The sequence below is a fragment of the Anopheles ziemanni genome, chromosome 3 (assembly GCF_943734765.1).
Source record: "Anopheles ziemanni chromosome 3, idAnoZiCoDA_A2_x.2, whole genome shotgun sequence".
Lineage (NCBI taxonomy): Eukaryota > Metazoa > Arthropoda > Insecta > Diptera > Culicidae > Anopheles > Anopheles ziemanni.
The window spans coordinates 49,249,230-49,270,365 of NC_080706.1; the positions used below are offsets into that span (position 1 = coordinate 49,249,230).

The window sequence follows — 21,136 nt, forward strand, 5'->3', positions numbered from 1 at the left end:
TTTCCTGGCTGCTCGTGAGAGGTAAACAAAATTTCAACCAACTGTCAAAAATAATCCCACGATTTTTTGCTCATTACATGATATGCTGGGACCTCTTTTCCATTGACTTTGCTAGTTCCGACTGCGTGTTTGCCGTTCCACGCCGGGTCGCAACGACGTGCTTCTGTCGGTCAGTAAAACGTAGTATTTGCAGCTGTTTCGACGTGCTTTGGCTGCTCGTTCTCGCTTGTGTGTAGTTTGCGTCTTGTCCGTACGTGTTCAGTTTCGTTGTTTTTTGAAAGTTTCTTTCATACTCATTTGGAAAGAAACGAGATAAAACAAACCCCCAATAAAATCTTACGTTTGTAGAAAGAACCTCCTGTGAATTCTCGTGGTGCTGTAATTTAAAGCTACGACCATCATGTCAACAACCGGAGAAGTTTTCATCGTATCGGCCGCCAGAACCCCGATCGGTAGGTAGACGATTTTCATACTTTTCTACCCCGGAGCAATGACAAAGTCCATGAATGAACGAAACTGGCTGCCTTTCCGATGAGTCATGTTGAGCAAAGAAAACCAAAAAAAAATAGAAAACAGGAGAAACTTTCCCGAGCGCTTTCCTCTGCCTGCAGTGTACAAACATGCCGTTACGTGATCATACGATATCTCGCGTGTGTTTTTCGGTAGTCCCAATATTGCCCCTCGTCGAATTTCCAACCAATCGTATTACAATGCACTTTTGCTCAGTCCAAAGTGCAAGACGCGCAAGATAATACTTTTTTTTAACTTCTAAACCGTGCAGATAAGGAGCGTTCGCAGACGACGATTGATCTGCGATCGAGATAACGCTAGATCCGTTTTCTCTTTATGTAACGTAACACAATGCCCAATCACATAAAAGCATTCGTTGGAAGATGGGCGCAATATGTAAATTTGAATACCGGTTTCGGTTCGTTCGTAGCTCGTGGAATAATCTTTTATGTTCAGGGAAAAAATAAACACTAGCGCATAGATTTTTGTCTGTCGCAACCTTTTGGGGCCCGAGTTTGTTGAGTTCCTCACGGGTTTTCTACTGCAATGTGTATAAAATATTCATATATATTGCGTCATTTCGCGAGAAGTTAGAAAGGAAGTAGTACCTCTTTAAAATTGTTTCGATGTTTAGCTACGTGATGTTTAACACGTTTTTGCTCTTCAAGCATGATCTACTAATTGCGTAGAACAATAGTTAATTTGACAAAAAAAAGTATGCTCATTATTGGTAAAGAGAACATTAAAATACAAGGTTAAAAGCCGGCATAATTATCGCTAATCCATTCGTTACTATCAAAGCAATCACTAAATGACTACTTTTTGTAGGCAACTTCCTGGGGACACTCGCGTCCCTAAGCGCCGCCGAGTTGGGTGCCGTTGTGGTAAAGGAAGTGCTGCTGCGCGCTTCGGTTGATCCGGCCGACGTGAATGAGGTCATTCTTGGGCAGGCTTTGACGGCCGGCCAAGGGCAGAATCCCGCCCGACAGGCCTCGTTAAAAGCCGGCGTCCCGAAGGAGGTTCCAGCGTTCAACATCAATATGCTGTGCGGATCGGGCCTCAAAACGGTCGCGCTCGGTTACCAGTCGATCCGCCTCGGTGACGCGAGCATCGTTGTGGCCGGCGGACAGGAGTCGATGTCAAAATCGCCGCACGTGCTGCACCTTCGCGCCGGCACCAAGATGGGCGAGGCGAAGATGCTCGACACGTTGCTGCACGACGGTCTGACGGACGCGTTCTACGATCTGCACATGGGCGTCACGGCAGAAAATCTAGCCAAAGAGTATGCCATCAGCCGTGAGGCACAGGACGCTTTCGCCGCCAAGAGTCAGCAGCTGGCCAAAGAGTCCCAGGAGAAGGGCTACTTTAAGGACGAAATTGTGACCGTACCGGTACCGGGGCATAAGGAAACGGTCCAGTTCTCGGTTGACGAGTACACAAAACCGGGCACTACGGCAGAATCTCTCAGCAAGCTTCGTCCGTGCTTCATTAAAGACGGCACGGTTACACCGGGCAATGCGTCCGGTATTAACGACTCTGCGGCCGCCGTGTTGCTCATGTCCGGCGAGGAGGTGCAGAAACGTGGTGCTAAGCCGCTGGCGAAGGTTGTTGCTTATGCGCAGACCGGATTATGCCCCAAGACGATGGGCGCCGGTCCGATCTCGGCGGTTCAAGTCGTGGTACGTATATCAATTTACTAATAACAAGACAATATGCAATTTTAATGCTTTCGATTGCCTATCCCCTTGTATAGCTCCAAAAAGCTGGATGGAAGCTGGAAGAGGTCGATCTTTTTGAACTAAACGAAGCGTTCGCCGCTCAGGCAATCGCCGTGAACAAAGGCCTTGGAGTCGATCCGGCGAAAGTTAACGTCGGTGGAGGAGCGATCGCACTGGGCCACCCGATCGGAGCTTCCGGTAAGGGAGTTATATAAAGTCAATTCTTTCAGCTATAACATTGATTGATCTCCGTCACATTATTTCCGTTGTAGGATGCCGCGTTCTGGTGACTCTCCTATACGCCCTCAAGCGTACAGGAGGCAAACGGGGTGTTGCATCCCTGTGTGTTGGCGGTGGAATGGGTGTGGCTATGGCGGTTGAAATGGTGTGAGGTGCTGGTGCCTTTCTTACTCGAACTATTATCTTATTACGTTACGATTATTTTTATCCATACGCTTCCACGCAAGTTCGCTCGGTGTAAACGCTCGTATTTTTACGGCAAGTATTGCTGTTGGTTGCATTTTAAATGCAACACTTAAATCGTCTACACTGGCGAGAACGGACATTTCGATGCATTCTATCCATAACTTTTATTACGAACAAAGTTGTAGACAATAAAACTGAATCGCTACATTACGCCGTGATTATGTTTCCGTTTGCTAAAAACGACCAAGCTTCGGGTACTCATAGCATTTGATTTTCCGCCAACGTACGGAGCTGGTTCTCTTGAGCGCGCTTATTTCTTAGCGATACTTTCTTGGGCTCCTTCACGCTGGACTGCGTCATCCGTTTGATGTGATCTTCGAAGGCCGGCTTTATGCTTATCTGATGGAAAGAAAGAAATGATTGTAAACACACAGTGCATCAGATGGGATGGTTACACTTTGATAGGACAGAACATGACCAAGCGATGGAAATCATTTTCTTTTCAGCGTTTGCTTTTAATCTTTTTATTTTGCATTGTTCGACAGTTTATCCAGCACGGTACGTAGTTGTCTTTTATAACTATCTAATTATTGTTTCATTAACTTTGCGCGATGGGCGTGTTCTGGTCGCCCCATTTTTGCTGGGAACATGCTTCATGGCATGGCATTACTTTGAGGTAATCTACGGCTACGCGGTTACATTTGGGGCAATATCTTAATATTTCATTGGGGAGAAAGGGACATTAAAACGCATCGAAGGATACAAAACAAGCTTTGCTGTTTTCTTTGGACTACTTGCAACACGATAGAAATCAGGAATATAAATTGTTTGAACATTTTAAATGTTTCTCTTCGTTTACAGATTTATGATTATTTTTTATTACCAAAAATGACCAGACTTATTTTTATTTAAGCCTTTGTTTTTGGTTCGCTTTGCGAGAAAACTTTCAGCTTTTCTTATAGCTTGTTTTGCTTTCATGCATTTTTCGAAACAGCAGCGTTGAACGATAATAATTTCAATACAATCTTACAATTGGTGAACCAAACTTGCATTCATGGGCGCTGGGGAGGGAGACTTACAAACGTTTGTTCCAACTTTTCATACTTCACAACACGGGTACTGCTGATACACTTTGTGCAGATTTATGATTCTGATTTTCTAGGACTCTCTTGCAAGTGCGACCGAATCAACTATCCAATGTGCCCTCAGTGAGCAACAGTGCGGGTGACATAGTGGCTTTCGTTATCAAATGGCAATAATAAATTACACACAACGGAGGTTACCTACGAGATAAATTTAATTTATCTCTCTGAAACACATGTGTACTTGAAATTCTTATCAATATCACGACGCTTTGTCTTGCATTCGCTTATTTAGTTGTGGGGGTCTGATGCATGTTTCAATGCAATTTAATTAGAAAGACGGAGAGTTGTTTAATATGCTTAACAGATGTAAAATACAACCATGCGTTCAGGAAGCAACGATATGCGAACATAAAACTTTTTAAATCTCTTCGCCAATGTTGCATACGGATCTATTGCTTATAGCATTTTCCATTACTTTGGCTAAAAACTCTTAAATCGAAAGTAAGTGCCTCGTTTTCCACCTAACAAAACCTACAACCATGTTGTAGCCTGCTTAGTTACTTGATTTAAAGTAGCTTTGTTAAATACAAGCGTGTTTAACAACGCATTAAAGAAGAAACCTGCTAATGGCACGCGCCCTGATTTCTTTATCCATGTTGCTGCTTGATAATTAATTGTTGATCAGCTTGAGTGGTTCGGCCGGATAGTACCCGTTACAGGTAACGTTTTCGGTGAAACAATTGTAACAATGGTCCAGCGGGTACTTGGCCACCTCGTCCATCGATGGTATGCAGATTTTGGCATGCTGCTTGATAAGAGCCGCCCACAGCGACGCATCTTCCACACCCGGCCCGGAGCGCGTGGTAAAGTACGAGCCCCAGAACTTTGACACAATGTACGGCGCATCAGGATGTCCCGCATCACAGTCGCGCATACCCTCCGCGGCCATCTCCTCTACGATCGCCACCGTGTCAGCCGTGGTGTACTTCGACGGCGTGTACATATCCTGGATGAGGTTGTCCCCGACGTACAGGAAACGAGGTTCCGCCTTGTGACAAATCTTGCCCAGCAGTACAGTCAGATCGCGCCAATTGCCCTGCGAGTACACACCGTATCGCTCGAGCTGACCGGCTGTCAGTGGTTCCGTTTCGGTGTGCTGCTCGAGCCGTACGAACGGTTTAGCAGCGGTAAAGAAACCGGGTTTCTTGGCGAACCCGACCACCACATCGAACAGCTCGGGCCAATCGGGCCCGTACGCGTACGAGGCGGTAAAGTTGGCAAAGTCAATATGTGAACCCGTCACCAGGAAGGTGGTTTTGTGTTTCTTCAGCTCCCGCATCCATTGGATCAGCTCCGGGGAAGCCTTCTGCAGATACCGCTCCGGGTTGGCCTTCAGCGCCTCGAAGTAGCCACCGATGTTAGCACCGAAATGTTCGCGCGAGTACATATACACCAGCCCGTCCAGGATGTCGGGCCACACGTTGTACCGGCCGATCCGTTCGTGCGCATCCTCGTCGAGCGTATCGATGACGCGACCGAACAGTAGCGTCGCGGAAATATCGAAATAGTCCAGAACCGTCCGTATCTGCTCCGCCAGTGGTCCGTTCCAGGCGACCAGCATATTTTCACAATACTCGTTCGTCACTTCCCAGCGCTTTTCGTCACCGTAGTAGGCGCGAATTTCTTCATCCGCCATGCGCTTCGTACCATGCGTCGCCTGCTGAATCACACCATCTGGATCGAGCTTCAGGATGTTGCCGCGCTGAAAATCAATGATCAGACCACGCTGCAGAAAGTCCTTGTCGAGGGGTTGCAACAGGTGCCGACCGGAGTAGCCACGCTGCTCGACTAGAAACCGCGAAACGGTACTGTACTCCAGCTCGATCATCTGGCCAATCTGGTAGCGCAGCAGTGTGTTGTCCAGATCGAACCCGACGCAGTCGTAGTCCGCAAAGCTGAAAGTGTCCGCGCCGGTCATGATGCGATTGGCTGAGTAGCGCGAATAGAACCGTCTCGACGCGATTGTTGTCCAACACTGGTGCCACAGCGTGCCTCTGTGAAATGACGGCGAGGCGCCAGTATTTTTTTGACAGTTCACTTGACAGCGCTCGCGCAAACGAACACTTCTACTGGCGCCACCGTGGGATTGCGACGGTTGGCTGATGTTGGTTGCTTGCGTAGACACGCGCTGATACCACCCCCCGGGACTGCTTGATAAACTTCCGTGCGCCTCACGCCGACTACTGCCCACGAGCAGACCACTGCCACAGCGTCCCAGATACCTTGCCGAGACCTTCATGGTTCTTCTTCACGCAGCAAAACAAACAAACGGGTGGATGTGGGGGGACAGGAAAATGCGCGCGCGCGCTCTTTCGCGATTTATTTTAATACCACCAATTTAGCGAACATAATTGGGGTACACAAATACACGCACCAAACCTAGGGATATCTCTCAACTACACAACAAAACACACGATATTCGTAGCGCAAGAATTCGCGAACCGTCGGGGCACCTATTCGATGACCGCGTGACTTGCTAGTGGGGAATGTTTTCGATTAAACGCTGTATAGTACAATGGGTTTGCTGCTACTGCCAAAGCTCCTTCTCGTTCTATTGCCCTAACGATTTGCTCGTTCACCTTGCACAGATGTGGTGTTCGTCCGCTCTCATTCTCTTCTGTACGGGACCGATTAACGCTATCCCTTGTGCCCAATCAATCCATAAACAAACTTCCCGTTGCCGTTGCTCAGCACAGCCGCTGGCGAACAACACAATCACGACAACGGCGCTCCAACGGAAGGAAGCTGAGACGAACGGGAGACATTGTTCAGCAATCGGCGACCTCGACTGCCAGTCGCGTAAAACTGCGCGTAAAACCGGGGGATAGTTTTACGTAATCCAACCTGACCAATCAACACCCCCTGCAGGTAGTGGCCAACGTTGGCGTGTGCCGTCGAGTAGTATTTCGTATCGATTTATCTGTCCCCGTCTGTACACTTGTCCAATTGTACCACCTGTCCGTTGCCTATTTCAGTATAGGGCCAATGTTCCCGAAATAAATCTGTCGTGAAGCTCGGGCGCCCTACCAGAGTACAAGGCCAGCGGGCCTGTAGTACCTTCATTTCATTTTGTTGCGTTGTTTACCGTAGTAAGCTCACGGTTGTCTTTATATCCGCACTGCAATAAAACTACGACCACTTGTAAAATCACATGGGCTGGAGTTTTTCCTTTCTTTCAACCCAACAGCGTAGGTCAAGGAAGGAATTTACTCCCGTTTCGATTGCGTATCACCAATGGAACTTTCTCACTAGCTGGTTCAACCTGTTTTGAGGCTGACGATGCATTTACACTCGATGCACAGCTGAAACCATCCGTTCTTTATTTTTGCCAACACAAAGGATGTTTTTGTTTTGATCAAGGACACTCTTTTTGCCGTCTTCTTGTTTTCTTTGTGTCATCCGAACTGTCATAATATGGCGGAGTCGGCGTATTGCACCAACTGATTTCCCGCGGCAAATGCTTGTAAACTTTTTTTGAGCCTTATTTTGTTTGCAAGATTTAGGTCAATATTTGGCTAACAATGATTTTCAAAAATATCAATCATTTGACATGGAATGAGTTTTCTACAAGTTCACTGTTTTACTCACCTCTTTTGGAATGTGCACGTATCGTATGTACTTTGGGAGGATCATGAAATTATCCATCGGAAACTGCTGCCCCAGCTGGTCAATGTACACAACTGTCTTCATTGAAACGTTCATGTAACTGAAAGAGGTAAATATGGTTAAAACCAGACCAAATGGTTTCCTCACAACCTATCACAAACCCATCGACGTTCGTTATGGTTCCGGCTACGGATGTTTCATTCTGTAGATCGATCAGTACATTTTGATTGATGAGACATTGTACCAAACCCGTCAGATGGTTTAATGAAAAGAATCTTTCTTTCCTATCACATTTACGATTCATTGTAACTAAAGACATAGTAGTTTGGGTATATCGTACTAATTGCTCCGAGAAGCACACTGCATTTAATTTGTTTATGTTTACTTGCACCGGCAAATTACTAATCAATCATTCTTGAAATGATCTACAAACACAGTCGGTGTTATTAAGCACAACAAAACGGTGGTTTTATGTTTTAAACTCGCCTGGATGACACAATAAATTTGACCATTTCGTACATCTATTTGCGCTTTTAATTACATGAAGCAACTTAAAATGGTATGAAAGATAACTTTGAATCGTTTTCTGAAGTTTTCAGTAGAGTAATTAATTAAAAAGTAATTTTTGTTCTCATCTGTTGCTGCATTCAGGCGGTTCAGAGCACTGTTGTTATGTGCATCGATTCTTGTCGTCCGTTCTGTCAGTGTTTTGTCGGATGTATGTTTTTTATCACGAATGACCAAATCGTGTGGTTAAAAACGGAAGAAAAACAGCAGAACCTGACACGTCTCCCCTCGTCAATCGCTCGTTTTGTACGTACCAAAACGTTCTGATTTCAGAGCGTTGATTTTTCATCGAGAGTTTGTACTTTTGGTTACCAAAGGCCAAAGCTGACGAGCCGGGCCGTGCAAGCGGCGTAGGTGCAATGATTGCATGGTTCGCGTCCAATGTGGATTTATTGTTGATCTTACCCGGTGTTAAGTGCAATTAGAAGAGTCGAGTACATTGGTACACAAAGTAAATAATAAAAATCCGACTAAACCGCTCTCGAGGCCCTGTGCTCCGTAACGAAACAACCATGAACGCAGCTACCACCTTTAGATTGCTGCTAGTGACGTTGTTGGTGCTAATTGTTCCGTCTCGATCGGCCGAAATCAGTGCATCGACAACGAAACTAATCGACGAGGAAGCTTGTTCGCAGCTGAAGTCACTCTGTCCGAAGATCACCCCCGCTGCAGAGGACTTGAAGGCGCTGGAATGTGTACAGTCGTTGCTTCCGGAGCAGATCGACACCCTCGGCCCGGAGTGTCAGCATCTGATTTGGTTGCACACGTCCGCACTGATGGACGACGGCAACCTGAGACGCATGATACAGAAGGGTTGCCCGAAGGATTTTCAACAGTTTCCATGCTCGGCCAGCGAAGAACCGGGCCAGTATCTTACGTGCATAATCAACCACCGGAGTGTTGCTAAGGGCAACGGATGCATTGGCTACATTCAACGGCTGGAATGGGTGGCCTTCTCTGATTATCGCTTTATCAAGCAATTTCTCACACACTGTACTCGCGATATAGAAGCCCTCGGGTGTGGGCGCGTTGCCGCTAGTAACGGTCACGACAAGGTATCACAGGGCGAAACCATAGGCTGCCTGCAAAACTCCCTGGATAGTCTTAATCAGGAGTGCAAACGGGAGGTACTTCACCTATCCGAGGTCCAGTCGGAAGACTTTAAACTCGATCGCCAGCTGTACGTCGCGTGCACGAACGATGCCTTCCGTTTCTGCCAGTCGAACGGGCCCGGTGGCCCACCGACGCTGCTAAAGTGCCTCATGAAGCACCGCAACGACCCGGAAATGTCGAAAAACTGCCAGCAACAGCTGCTCCGGCGGGACAAGCTGGTGGTGCACGATTACAAAGTTTCCCGCGGGCTGACGAGGGCTTGCAAGGAGGACATTAAGACGTACCGTTGCCGGCGCGGCGTGTCCGACGACAAGGACGTACGCTTAGCGCAGATCCTGCTCTGTCTGGAGGCGGTCCAGAAGAACAGCACCAAGCTGATGCCGGAGTGCGTGGCGGAGATAAACGACCACCGCAAAATGTTACTGACGGACTACAAACTGTCACCGGAAATACTGACCGGATGTGAGAATGACATCGAGAAGTTTTGCAGCAACCTGGACGCCGGGGGAAAAACGATACACTGTTTGATGGAGCACGCCCGGCTGAAGAAGAAAAAGGAACGTCGTGTGACGGACACCTGTTTGCGGGCGCTAGAAACGCTGGTCAAGGTGACGGACGTTGGCGAGGACTGGCGTGTCGATCCCGTGCTGCGCAAAGCCTGCAAGCCCGTGGTGGACGTGGCCTGCTCCGAAGCGGATGGGGGTGATGCGAGGGTGATGTCTTGCTTGATGGAGAAACTCGGTACCAACTACATGAACGTGGAGTGTGAATCGGCACTGCTACAGATCCAGTACTTTGTGGCAAGAGATTTCAAGCTGGATCCACAGCTTTACCGGTAAGATAAATGTGCACATTTGAACAAAAATCAAGTTGGCCATGTCATTGTGTAAACTGTTGAAATCAGCTAGCAAATTTTCAATTACTTCTTTCCTTTTAAAGAAACTGCAAAGATGACGCCATACGATTCTGCAAGGCAAAGAAAACTTGGGCCGACCTGGACACGGCCCAAATGGACCCCGAGCGCGGCCCGCTCATACTGCCCTGCCTGCATCGGTACGCTTATCCCGAGAAGGAGGAACTGCGCCTTAACCCCGAATGTCTGCAGGAGGTGAAGCGCGTCATGCGGCAGCGTGCCAAATCGGTCGATCTCATTCCGGAGGTGGAAGACCAGTGCCTGGACGATCTGGCCTACTTTTGCTTCGACAAGACGGGCAAAGGAGAGGAGATGCAATGCCTGCAGGACAATCTGGAGAAGCTGCAGGAGAACTGCAAGACGGCCGTTGCCCAGTACACCGAGGAGGAGGCGGCCCACGTTGAGCTGAACCCGATCATAATGTCCGTATGCGGTGCGGCAATGGAGAAACACTGTGCGAACATTCTCAAAACCGGTCGCGACGAGGGCGACATGATGGAGTGCTTGATTGGCGCGAAAAACGACCCGGACATGCGCGAAGACGTCAAGTGTAGGGCGGCGATCGAACACTTTCAGATTATCTCGCTGAAAAGCTTCCACTTTACGTACAAGTTCAAGGAAGCGTGCCGGTTGCATGTGGCGCGATTCTGCAGCAAGTGCACGACCAAGTACGAGGTGGTCACCTGTCTGAGCGAGGTGATGCGCAACGACACGATCAAGGAAGCGAAGCATTCGATCCCGAAAGAGTGCCGCCAGCAGGTTCGTGCCCAGCTTTACCAGCAACGGGAGAACATCGACTTCGATCCGAAGCTGAAGGCGGCCTGCCGAGAGGACATTGCGCGACATTGTCCGCAGATACCGCACGGATCCGGGCAGGTGAATAAAAACAATGCAAGTGTGCCAGCTTTGTCTCTTTACATGTCTCTTCGAGTCAGAGATTCTCAACTATATAGAACAGTCACTGTTTTACTGTTTATTGAAGTAGAATATTCATTTTCTATTAAGGATAGAAATAGATTTCAATTCCATTTTTGATTAAGTTACATTCGCTCACTTGAGTGTGGGTCGATGTGTCAAGTGATATGGCATCCGGATGTCCTTTAAATTGCTCCGTTCAATTTATAAAACCCCTTACATACATTGAGAATCACTGGCTAAGGGCCATCATCTTTTCTGTTTGCTTTTCTTCTCAAAATCTCCATCACACCATCACGCTTTGGGGCTTTTGTAGCTTTTTTTTCTCATCGCCATTTGTGGATCGGAATAATATATTCTTATTTTTTTTGTTACTTGCCGTGCAGGTATTGGAATGCTTGCAAACACACAACGGCGATCTAACGGAGGACTGCCGCCACCAGCTTTTTTCGGTCAAAAAGTCCGAACTGACGGACAGCGCCACGGACTACACCTTATTGAACACGTGCAAAGAAATGATAACTCAGTACTGCCACGATGCGGAACCGTCCCGGATGCTGCACTGCCTGAAGCTGCACAAAGACGAATCACTGTTCGACGACCGATGCCATCTGGTGGTGGTGAACCGGATGATCGAACAGAATTTGGACTATCGCTTCAATCCGACGTTGCAGATGGCCTGCTCGAAAAACATCGCCGAATACTGCACGCCCATCATTCGCAGCGCTAAGCAAAACGAGGAGCTGAACGGGAAGGTAATCGATTGTCTTAAGATTCGTTTCCGCGAGGGTAAGCTCCTACCGGAGTGCGAAAAGCAGATGACGGAGGTGTTGCACGAACGGGCGCTCAACTATAAGCTGAACCCGCTGCTGCAGAGCGTGTGCCGCGACGAGATCCAAGTGCTGTGCAGCGCGTCCACCGACACGGATACGAACGAGGACCATGGGGCGGTCGAGGAGTGCCTCAAGCAGGCGTTCCTCGAGAAGAAGCTTATCAATCGGGCCTGCAAGGTGGAGGTGGCCGAGTTGATACAGGAAGGCAAGGCGGACATCTACGCGGATCCGTTGCTACAACGGGCCTGCTCGGTGGATTTGCTAAAGTACTGTTCCCACATTCAGAGCGGCAACGGGCGACGTGAGTATTGGACATTCCCCTAGGTAAAACCGAAAGATGTTTAAAAAAATATTTCTGTTTATTTTCGGTACAGTATTGAAATGTCTGGAAGAAATTTTGCACGGTGAAAGTAAGGCACTGGAGGACGATTGCAAAAATAAATTGCTCTCTCGCATGGAAATGTTCCGGAACGCAGCTGCCGTAAGGAATCGCCGTTTCTTTCCACCCGCTTTCGGATTTTGCATTTAATATCTACATATCTACCTATTTTATTTCTCTTTCTATCGCAGTTCGTTCCACCGGCCGAGAACTTTCATCAGTTGTACGATCAGGTCGTAGCGTCGCCTGCTAAGCACTACCTTCTTCTAGTTCTGTTCAGCTTCATCGGGATTATCTTCATCATCGGACTGCTCTGTGGTCGCGTTACAAATCGCACGATGGCGTTGAAAAATAAGTAGGCTATGCTTCGGATATTTTTCACTGAAATGCATCGTGGATTTTCGATTCCATTTCCAATTCTATTCGTGACTGTGTTAAATATATTGCATCCAGGCCAAAAGATTGAGCGTGTGAAGAAAGTTGGCCTGCCGATGGCCCGGGTAGATGCAATGCGAAAGTCCGGTTGAAGTAGTAAGTTGGTGGCCCTGCGGAATGTCCGACGTGCATATAATTGAAAATGACCTCTTGTTTTAAATTCAATGTGCTTTTCCTCATCATGTTTCAATCAAGAAAAACTTTTCTTTTAACAAAAGACGAACTAAAGCAGCGGGCAATCATTGATGACAGCTAGTTGTATTATATTAGTTAGCATATTTGTAGACCACCGGATCGCCAGAAAAAAATTTAAACTAACATACGAAAACGTGCCCCGATGCGAAACCTTCAAAATGGTCTACCGTGATGAAAAGAAAGGGAAGGAACATATTCAATGGGAAGCTAGGCAATAGGGAAGTCGCATAAATAGTACGTTGTAGAAAAGACTTTTTATACATTAGTGCGCATTAGAGCCAGCCGAAGTAAGCAACGCCGTTACGGTGGATGATAGAAAATTTAACTGCTGATATGAATGTGTCGAGAGAACACACACGTTTGTACTTGCGAATGGGCTCGATTGTGTGTCAATAAAAACAGACGTATACAAAACCCGAATCCAATAATGACTACATTTTTATTGAATCACTCCCCGAGTTTGACTGTTTCCAATTCCGATTCAAGTGCTTGCTTTAACGCATCGCACGCAGCTAAGTTTGCCATGCAGACCTTTTCAACGATGAGTTCCAGCTCGTGCAATGCGTAACCGATTTTGGTGCTCTCGAAGCTCGTTTCTAACTGATCGGCAAGCAGTTTGTGCATGAAGCCTAAGATGACGAAAAATATTACTTAATATATACAATTGCCGATAGAAAAGGGTTTGAACTTACTTTCGCAGATGTCCAACTGAACATATCTTTTCGCAAATGCTTTAGGTATTTCTTCCTGCAGCATAACAATGTCCAACATTTTTCTCGCCGCATTTTCGTTCTCTACAACACCATCCGGTTCGTTGTTTTCCATTAACTCTGGCTCGTCCTTTGCCAGATTCAGCCAAATTTCCAACTCCTCTAGAAAGCCGCTATCGTTGTTGGGTTCCATTTTCACACAAATGTGATACGGTAGCACTTGTGGCAAAACTAACGATACCTTCCACAGGCGACTAAGATCAACGAATGGCAGATAATTTGAACAAAACCTTTTCCATAACGCTGCTTGCTATAAAATAATACAGAGTTTGCCCCATGCACTGCAAACTCCAGCATCATTTTTTGTCAATGACATAGCAACAAAATTGAAGTTGAAACAGCAACTGTGTTATCAGTCAGCATCACGCCATAACTAGACAGGGAAGCCAAAAAGAATCTTGGTACTGCTGTGAAAGAAAGTATTTAATTGACAAAGAATGCTTCTGGAGTTTGAAATTGAGCTGTTAAACACTGTAGTGGCATCGACAACTGTCAGTTACTACCGGCTGGCCTTTACAAATCGTTTTCCAAACAACGGGATAAGTGATACGAGCGGTCCAGCAGTTTTACCACTTCGTCAGATATTCAAGATCGCATAGCATTCTTATCGTAAAGTTGCTTCGTTCTGCACGGTTCAGTGATTCAAGATGCAAAAAATCGTCTTCTTCGGTGGAACCGGCATGACCGGCCAGTGTGCAGTACGATATGCACTCCAGAAAGGTTTGCTTTGATCGTGTGCTCCTGTCCGGCATTATACCTATTAATATAATGTGTCTATTCTTTCAATTAAAGGCCTGACTGTGCGGTTACTGGTGCGCAACGAATCGACCGTTCCGGATGACTTTAAGGAAAAGGTCGAACTCATCAAAGGTGATGTAACGAACAAAGACGATGTGAAGAAAGCGGTCGAGGGCCAGGAGTTGGTTTGCGTGGTGCTCGGAACACGCAATGACCTAAAGCCGACGACGGCGATGTCCGATGGCATGTCGAACATTATCGCGGCGATGAAGGAAGCTTCATTAAAGAAGTTTTCAGTGTGTCTGTCCTCTTTCCTGTTTATGGACCCGGAAAAGGTTCCTGGAATGTTTGTGAACATCAATGGAGAGCATAAGCGTATGCTGGAAATGGTCAAATCCTGTGCGCTCGAGTACCGGGCGGTGCTGCCTCCACATATTGCAGGTTCGTGAAGATTTTCGTCTACGGCGGTTGCATTATTTCCATACAAATCTTTTCCCGTTTGCTTTTCTCTCACAGACGAACCGCAGGCTAAATTTGATACCGCTTATGATAAGCCACCCGGCCACTCGAGGTCTATTTCGAAACTCGATCTCGGACAGTTCCTCGTTGATTGTCTCTTCGAAGAGACCCATTCTGAAAAGGTCATCGGCATTTGCACTGTTAAGTAATGCATAGAGATTCAGTTTTCGACACAACAACCGAAGTATGTGTTGTTTTTTTTTGGTTCTGGATTGCACAAAATATAATCTACTTCTGAAGTTGTCAGTTGCATTTCTCAACAAGCATAGAGTGGCTTTTAATCCCCCTTATCTTGATGACAATTTATGATCCAAAAACTTTCCAGTCATCATGGTTTTCATCACCTGGTAACAAACCTAGAACTTGGGATAAAGAATAGAAAGATTATATCATTATGTAGATTATGTGAAGAAGTACCTACAATGAAATAATAAATTAGATAAGCTGGCACCTTCTTTGATTTATATTTGTAGGTATTCTTTTCATGAACAATATCGTCAAACTATCTGTGAAACCAATAAAACAGTTGCTTAGTTCCTTACCAAAAAAGATGTGTCAATACCAAGCTTCAAAAGAAGCTAATAAATTGTAAAATAATTTTCTTTTCTCACTTCGTAACGACCCATTCGAAAAGGGCATACGATCTATTCACCTTGTTTACACCACTTCCAATGAGCATCTGTCATTGGTGGTTTGTTTTGGTTCCCTTTCATAGCACACAGTAGGGGACGTTGACGAGTTGGCAGTCGTCGGTATTTTGTAAAAAAGGGTGGTACATCTAAAATTAATATTGATTTCTAGACAAACTGGAAAGATTTGCCGAGAGTTATGGAGAAATCGGTAGATCTACTTACTGTGGATGTGGACCGATTGTTCAAACAGCATAATGTTGCCGAAATCGACCTGGTACACAAGCGCCTGCTGGATGAGATTGAGCTCAAACGGGAAGAGCTGCGAACGATGGTCGGGTATGTCTGGATTGTAAATTATTTTGCATCAAATTGGTTTTTTGATGTGAACACATGTTGTAAAATCACTTTTTTGCCTATTTTTACAACACTAGCGAACGTTACCGGGATCTTTTGAAAGCTGCCGATACGATTGGTGACATGAAACAAACGGCCAGTTCAATCATAGTAAATGTGAACCGTATTACTGAACGTTGCCAGCAGCTGAATGATCATAATCTGATTGGATTCCGCACCGGCAACGACTATCAACGATTGCAGAAAAAGCACCGAGATCATAGTTTCCACGGAGTGATAGTGCAGATAAAACTACTCACCAGTCTACCGGAAATGGTCTGGAGTTGCATCGACAGGGAGGATTACTTTGTCGCCACACAGCTATTCATCTTTGCCCGCCACATTTCGACCGGCCTCAACTTGGACACGGAGCGTGAAACCATGCGTAAATTCCCCGTCGCCGCCAAACAGTGGCAGGTGCTGAGTCAGTTCTTTTTCACCATCGAAAACGCTTGCCGCGATTCGCTGGCACGGGAAGAACTCTCGGTGGCGGTAGCGTCGAAAAGCTTGGCCAGTTGGCTGCTGCTCGAATCGTGTTCGGTTCAGGAAACACTCCCGATGTTCACCGAACGGCGATCAAAAGCATTTCTCACGGTGCTCGATGAGAACGGACGGTCGGCCTATGAGAAGGTTAAAGATAAGCTGCTGGCCAGCCTACACGTACTCATCGATACGGTACGTCTGTATTACGAATGTTTCATAGATGATGGCACCGGGGGCAACCGTATGGGAGGTTTCCAGCGGGAACTAGAACACATCACCGGGGACCGAGCGGCCCCAACGATACAGCTGATCAGATCGGAAGACCCTATGATTATGCAAATGGTACCGGAAATGATTGCCAAATTTCGTCCCCGATTGCAAGCGGTCACCGCACTGAGCGAAACCGAGGTTCGGTCGGAAGTGAGTGCGTTTCTGAAAGGGATAGAAACGTCCGTGGAGGGTAGCCTGCGCCGGTTAGTAAGTCTCGTTCCATCGATAAAAACACTTCACGACATTAAAACGCAGGCGCAAGCCATGGAGAAACCATCCAACTGGGCAGCAATCACTGGGACGTTGGGTTTACCGGAAGGTACAGACTTCTATGGCACGTTTTACCAGCGGCTGATAAACGACCGCATTAAGTTCATAGTTAAATCGGCGTGGAGTGAAACGGTTCGTCAAACGCACGCCGACGTGCAACAGCTGTTGCAACAGAAACCGATCGATTTGAAAGCCTACGTGTGGAAGGAATCACTCGACGACGTGCCGATGAACCTCAAGAGTGCACTTGACCGAACGAAGCCTTCCGCTCGGAAGCTGCTCATGAAAGCTAAAGCCTACACGCCGGTGTTTGTGGATCTGGTCGATTCTCTTAACGAACGGCTCCATAGTCTAACGGGTGACATAGCATCTTTTCTGGCCTCATCTAGTCGCGCGGAAATAGACCAGCTGCTCACATTTTTCCGCCAATGTTGCGTGGAAGGCATCGCCGACCTGGTGACGGCCATCAAATCCGCTCCATTTGAACCCACCGTCGAGCGTTACGCACTGTTGGCACGATTTCTCACGGCCGTCCGAGAACTCTGCCCTGCCCTGCGGAACTGTTTCATCGCCGCCACCCCTGATGCCAAGAATGTATGGCCCGGTCGAAGATCATCGTTCGCCATCACCGTTTCCGAGGAAGACCCGGAACGGTGGGAAAAGGTATCGGGACTGCTCGACGAGGAAAGTGTCCGCTTCTGGACACTTTGGATGGATCTGTTCCACGCCAGTTGGCCCCCACTGTCGCAGGACGTAGGATACGGTACGCTGCTGAACGATTTTCCAGCCTGGGAAACGGTAACGATCGAGGAAAACGACGAACACAACCAACCGATCCAGTCGACCATTCGCGTCCCTTCGCAACCGAGCATCTCACTGCAAAAGTTCCTCCACCATGTGTACGAACTGCTGAACGCAGTCATTCCCCAAACCATTCCCAAACCGATCATGCTCGACGTCGTCACGCGGCTGGCGGTGGGTCTGCTTACGCACTACGACGCGCTGGCCGGGAACGAGTTCGTCTCGCAGAATCAAACCGTGGCACTTCAGTTCTATCTGGATCTCCGGTTCCTGCAGCTGATGTTCGTCGGTCGCGATCAGAAGCAGTTGAACGAACGATTCAGCGTCCTGATCGGGCGCTTCAAGGCCTACATCGATCCGTTCGATTTCGATGTTTTCTACACGCATTTGAATGCGAATGTTAAACGCTCGGCTAGCAAGCTTCAGCACTTTCTCGGTGCGTTCGTTTGCCACAGTGACCAGCTGGCCACGGCAATCGGCGCTGGGGGGACGTCAACCGGTGGCACAAAGTTGGGAACGCAGGAAAAAAATCCAAACATACTTTCGCTCAGTTCAAACAGCTTAAATGTTATGTGGTTCCCGCTGTTGCCCGTGGTTAGCAAGGACACTGCAATATTGACCACCGCGAATGTCGCTGGTGAGAGTACCGGAATGAAGGTATGTTTTTTTTTCTTATTTTATCTAGTGTATTACCGATACATAGAAGGATGAGAACAATGTCTTTGTATTTTGTCTCACGTAAAAATATTCTTAGTTAAACCTATGAATTTTTTTATCTTCCAGATTCAAAATAGCTTTTCCTTTTAATTACAATGACTTCATTTTATGACGTAGGTTACCTCAAGGTTTTGTGTTTGCTTGTTGTTTAATGCTTTGTTTGTTTGAAAACTCCCAAACTCTAATGGAACAATTACAGTCTGTTGAGCAAGAACATGCCTGTTAAACAGGATATCTTATGGTTTTATTACTTATCCAAATTATTAGCGTTTGGAACATTTTTGATAACTCCCTTTTGCATGTAATTGATCCTTTACAGCGGCCTTATTAATATAACGTGGCCTTTGAATTCTTTGTCGTAAAAGTAGGTGGTCTTTAGCAATAATTAAACCGTTCGCGTCTGCTTTAATTTTACAGGGTGGCTCAACGATTTGTTTTCCATTACTTTGGGTCTAGGAATATGATTCCTAGGAATCTGAAGTTTGAAAAGAAAATGAGAATGTTTCTTTTTTTCCGAACGATCGTGCTCTTTTTTCCGAGACTGTAGATGATGTGTAACCAGCAAAAATTGGTTTCAATAATATTTCCCCCTTTTTCATTTGCGATGCTTTTTTTTACCCCGGTTTTAATTGTTTCTTTTTGCTTATATTTTTAATGCTGTTTCCTTTTGAACTAATTCCCCTGTTATGGAGTGGAAAAGTAACATTTGTTGTAACTTTTCGTGTTGCCTTTAAACTACAATGGTTAGCTGTAAGATGTATTTATAACAACGTAAGATTACATGCCAAAAAGCTGTTTTCACTCTCACTGTGTTGGCTCACTGACAAACGACGGTGCAATGCATGAAGCATCGTGGCTAAAATTAAGCGTCTGATGGCGCACCACCCCATCATCACCGAACGCCCCAATAATCACTTCAACTAATACGCCTTATTTTTGCAGGATCAAAGAAAACCATCACCCCTAGCTGCCGAACCGGTCCCGGCAACGGTGAAGAGTACGGCCCCAAAACCATCGGCCAAGGACGCAACGGCAACCTCGGCACAAGCGTACGCCAAGGGCGCGGCAGCCTTCTTCGGGCTCGACAAGGACTGGTTCCGATAAAGGGGCGGAGAAAGGTTCCCGGTTACAGTTTTCGGGTCTGTTCACAAGCACGTTACAAACAGTGGAAGTATTTGTTTAGCTCATTGTTATTTTATTCCGATTTAAAGCGTAAATGTATATTGCAACGGAGAAAACGAAAATACAGTAATATACAATCTTAATCGTACAGCGGCACGTTTCTACAGGTGTGTTGAGGTTGAGGTTTAATTTCTCCCTCTCTCTCTCTCTCTCTCTCTCTCTGGTGGTGGCGATGCTGTGTCGGATGGGTGGGATGAAGTGGCGAAAGTGATGGAAAATACTACAGCAGCGGATTGGTTTTCGTTAACTATTGTTTGCGTTATCGCTTTTCGGGTTGTGGTTTTTTTGTTTGTGTGTAAAAAGTCCTAGCTTTAGCAAAAACTATCGCGCAAAAAGCCATCAATAAATACATCGGTGAAGACGACCCCTTCATTATCATCAGTAGATACAAATTTTCACAGTCCAAATCACAATTCAAATTCGTTGTTCCACCCTTTCGCAATTGGTTCCAATCGGTAAATCCGCTGCTGCTATCGTTTCCGGAAGGACGTCGGCGCGGGCTGCTGGCCGGGGAATGGATTAAACACGGTCACCCCGTCACTTCTTGCCACCCTTTTTTCCTCCCTTGTCGCCTGCGGGCTTACCGACAGCACCACCTTTAGCGTCATTGCCACCTTTGGCGGTACCGCCGCCTCCAGAGCCTTTTTTCTGAAACAATGTCCGAACTAGAGTTCACGCCGACCACTACCGATTCACTCAACGATACCCCCAGCACAGACGGGGAACCGTTGATTTTTTTTTGCCATGAACAGTACTTACACCACCACCTGGCGCACCGCCTCCGCCGCCTCCACCACCACCACCACCACCTTTGCCTTTACCCATGCTGTATTAACCGCGTTACCACTGGAAGGATGCTAAGGACCTCTTACTGTACGTCGGTTGAAATTGCGCCTGTGTGCCTTTACTCTCCGAACGATCAAGTGATACTGTCGGAGAAATGGTCCCCTCGGGCTGGCAGGATGATTTCAAACAATCAAATACAATTCAAGCAACAACGAAAACATCTTAAAGCACGCATTCGTTCTCTGTCCCGCTGCCTCCAACGGTATCCACTTGACCAAGCGAAACAAGTGGGATACAAGCATTTCCCCCTAAAGGTGACAACACTGTGTGGTGCGCACCAAATTCTTCCTTTGCCTGCTAAGTTTAATGGTTGACCACATAAAAATAGCAAACCCGTATAAAGAAACGTACCCCTTACGTCGGTCCATGCCAGCGTAACAGCTTCCCTCTATAACATTGATCTTGATCCTCATCATTCAAGGCATCCCCGAAATAATTACTTGTCGCCTTACACTGTAGCTTCGGTTTCGTTCAACGACATTGAGCTGGCATCGAACCTTCGTTTAGGGGGTTTTTCGGAACGTTCTATCGTGCAAGGGATGGCCATGAACTTGAAGTGTTTCTCCCGAACAAAGGAGGCGACAACGACATTGGATGCCAAAGCCAGACCCTAGAACGTCCTCCTCGAAGCATTTTGGCAATGGGAATACTTGAATGCAACAAAAACCCACAAGTTTCAATTAGTACATCGTTTCAAAAGTTGTTCATAAATGCAAACAAATATTAGTTACGTAAATCGTTGAAATTTTGAAACGTGCGT

The 21,136-nt window shown here is 46.7% G+C and overlaps 5 protein-coding genes across 5 annotated transcripts; 4 read left to right on the top strand and 1 right to left on the bottom strand.

Moving 5' to 3' along the window:
- Window positions 1-258: 258 nt before the first annotated feature.
- On the top strand, window positions 259-2,864 carry LOC131288937 (acetyl-CoA acetyltransferase). The gene is made up of 4 exons (XM_058318120.1): window positions 259-452; window positions 1,339-2,189; window positions 2,264-2,426; window positions 2,501-2,864. The coding sequence occupies exons 1-4, from the start codon at window positions 401-403 to the stop codon at window positions 2,617-2,619; spliced, it is 1,185 nt and encodes a 394-aa protein (XP_058174103.1). The 5' UTR covers window positions 259-400; the 3' UTR covers window positions 2,620-2,864.
- Window positions 2,865-4,409: 1,545 nt separating this feature from the next.
- LOC131284920 (5'-nucleotidase domain-containing protein 1) lies at window positions 4,410-6,038 on the bottom strand. The gene has a single exon (XM_058313779.1). The coding sequence runs from the start codon at window positions 6,036-6,038 to the stop codon at window positions 4,410-4,412; it is 1,629 nt and encodes a 542-aa protein (XP_058169762.1).
- Window positions 6,039-8,484: 2,446 nt separating this feature from the next.
- LOC131284921 (Golgi apparatus protein 1) lies at window positions 8,485-12,589 on the top strand. The gene is made up of 5 exons (XM_058313780.1): window positions 8,485-9,920; window positions 10,025-10,889; window positions 11,300-12,047; window positions 12,121-12,227; window positions 12,317-12,589. The coding sequence occupies exons 1-5, from the start codon at window positions 8,485-8,487 to the stop codon at window positions 12,482-12,484; spliced, it is 3,324 nt and encodes a 1,107-aa protein (XP_058169763.1). The 3' UTR covers window positions 12,485-12,589.
- A 1,471-nt stretch (window positions 12,590-14,060) lies between these two features.
- On the top strand, window positions 14,061-14,967 carry LOC131289319 (flavin reductase (NADPH)). Its single transcript, XM_058318551.1, has 3 exons — window positions 14,061-14,245; window positions 14,318-14,704; window positions 14,780-14,967. The coding sequence occupies exons 1-3, from the start codon at window positions 14,173-14,175 to the stop codon at window positions 14,929-14,931; spliced, it is 612 nt and encodes a 203-aa protein (XP_058174534.1). The 5' UTR covers window positions 14,061-14,172; the 3' UTR covers window positions 14,932-14,967.
- A 569-nt stretch (window positions 14,968-15,536) lies between these two features.
- LOC131289318 (conserved oligomeric Golgi complex subunit 1) lies at window positions 15,537-19,610 on the top strand. The gene is made up of 3 exons (XM_058318550.1): window positions 15,537-15,750; window positions 15,846-18,288; window positions 19,291-19,610. Exons 1-3 carry the CDS (start codon window positions 15,611-15,613, stop codon window positions 19,450-19,452), a joined length of 2,745 nt encoding a protein of 914 aa, XP_058174533.1. The 5' UTR covers window positions 15,537-15,610; the 3' UTR covers window positions 19,453-19,610.
- The last annotated feature ends 1,526 nt before the right edge of the window (window positions 19,611-21,136 follow it).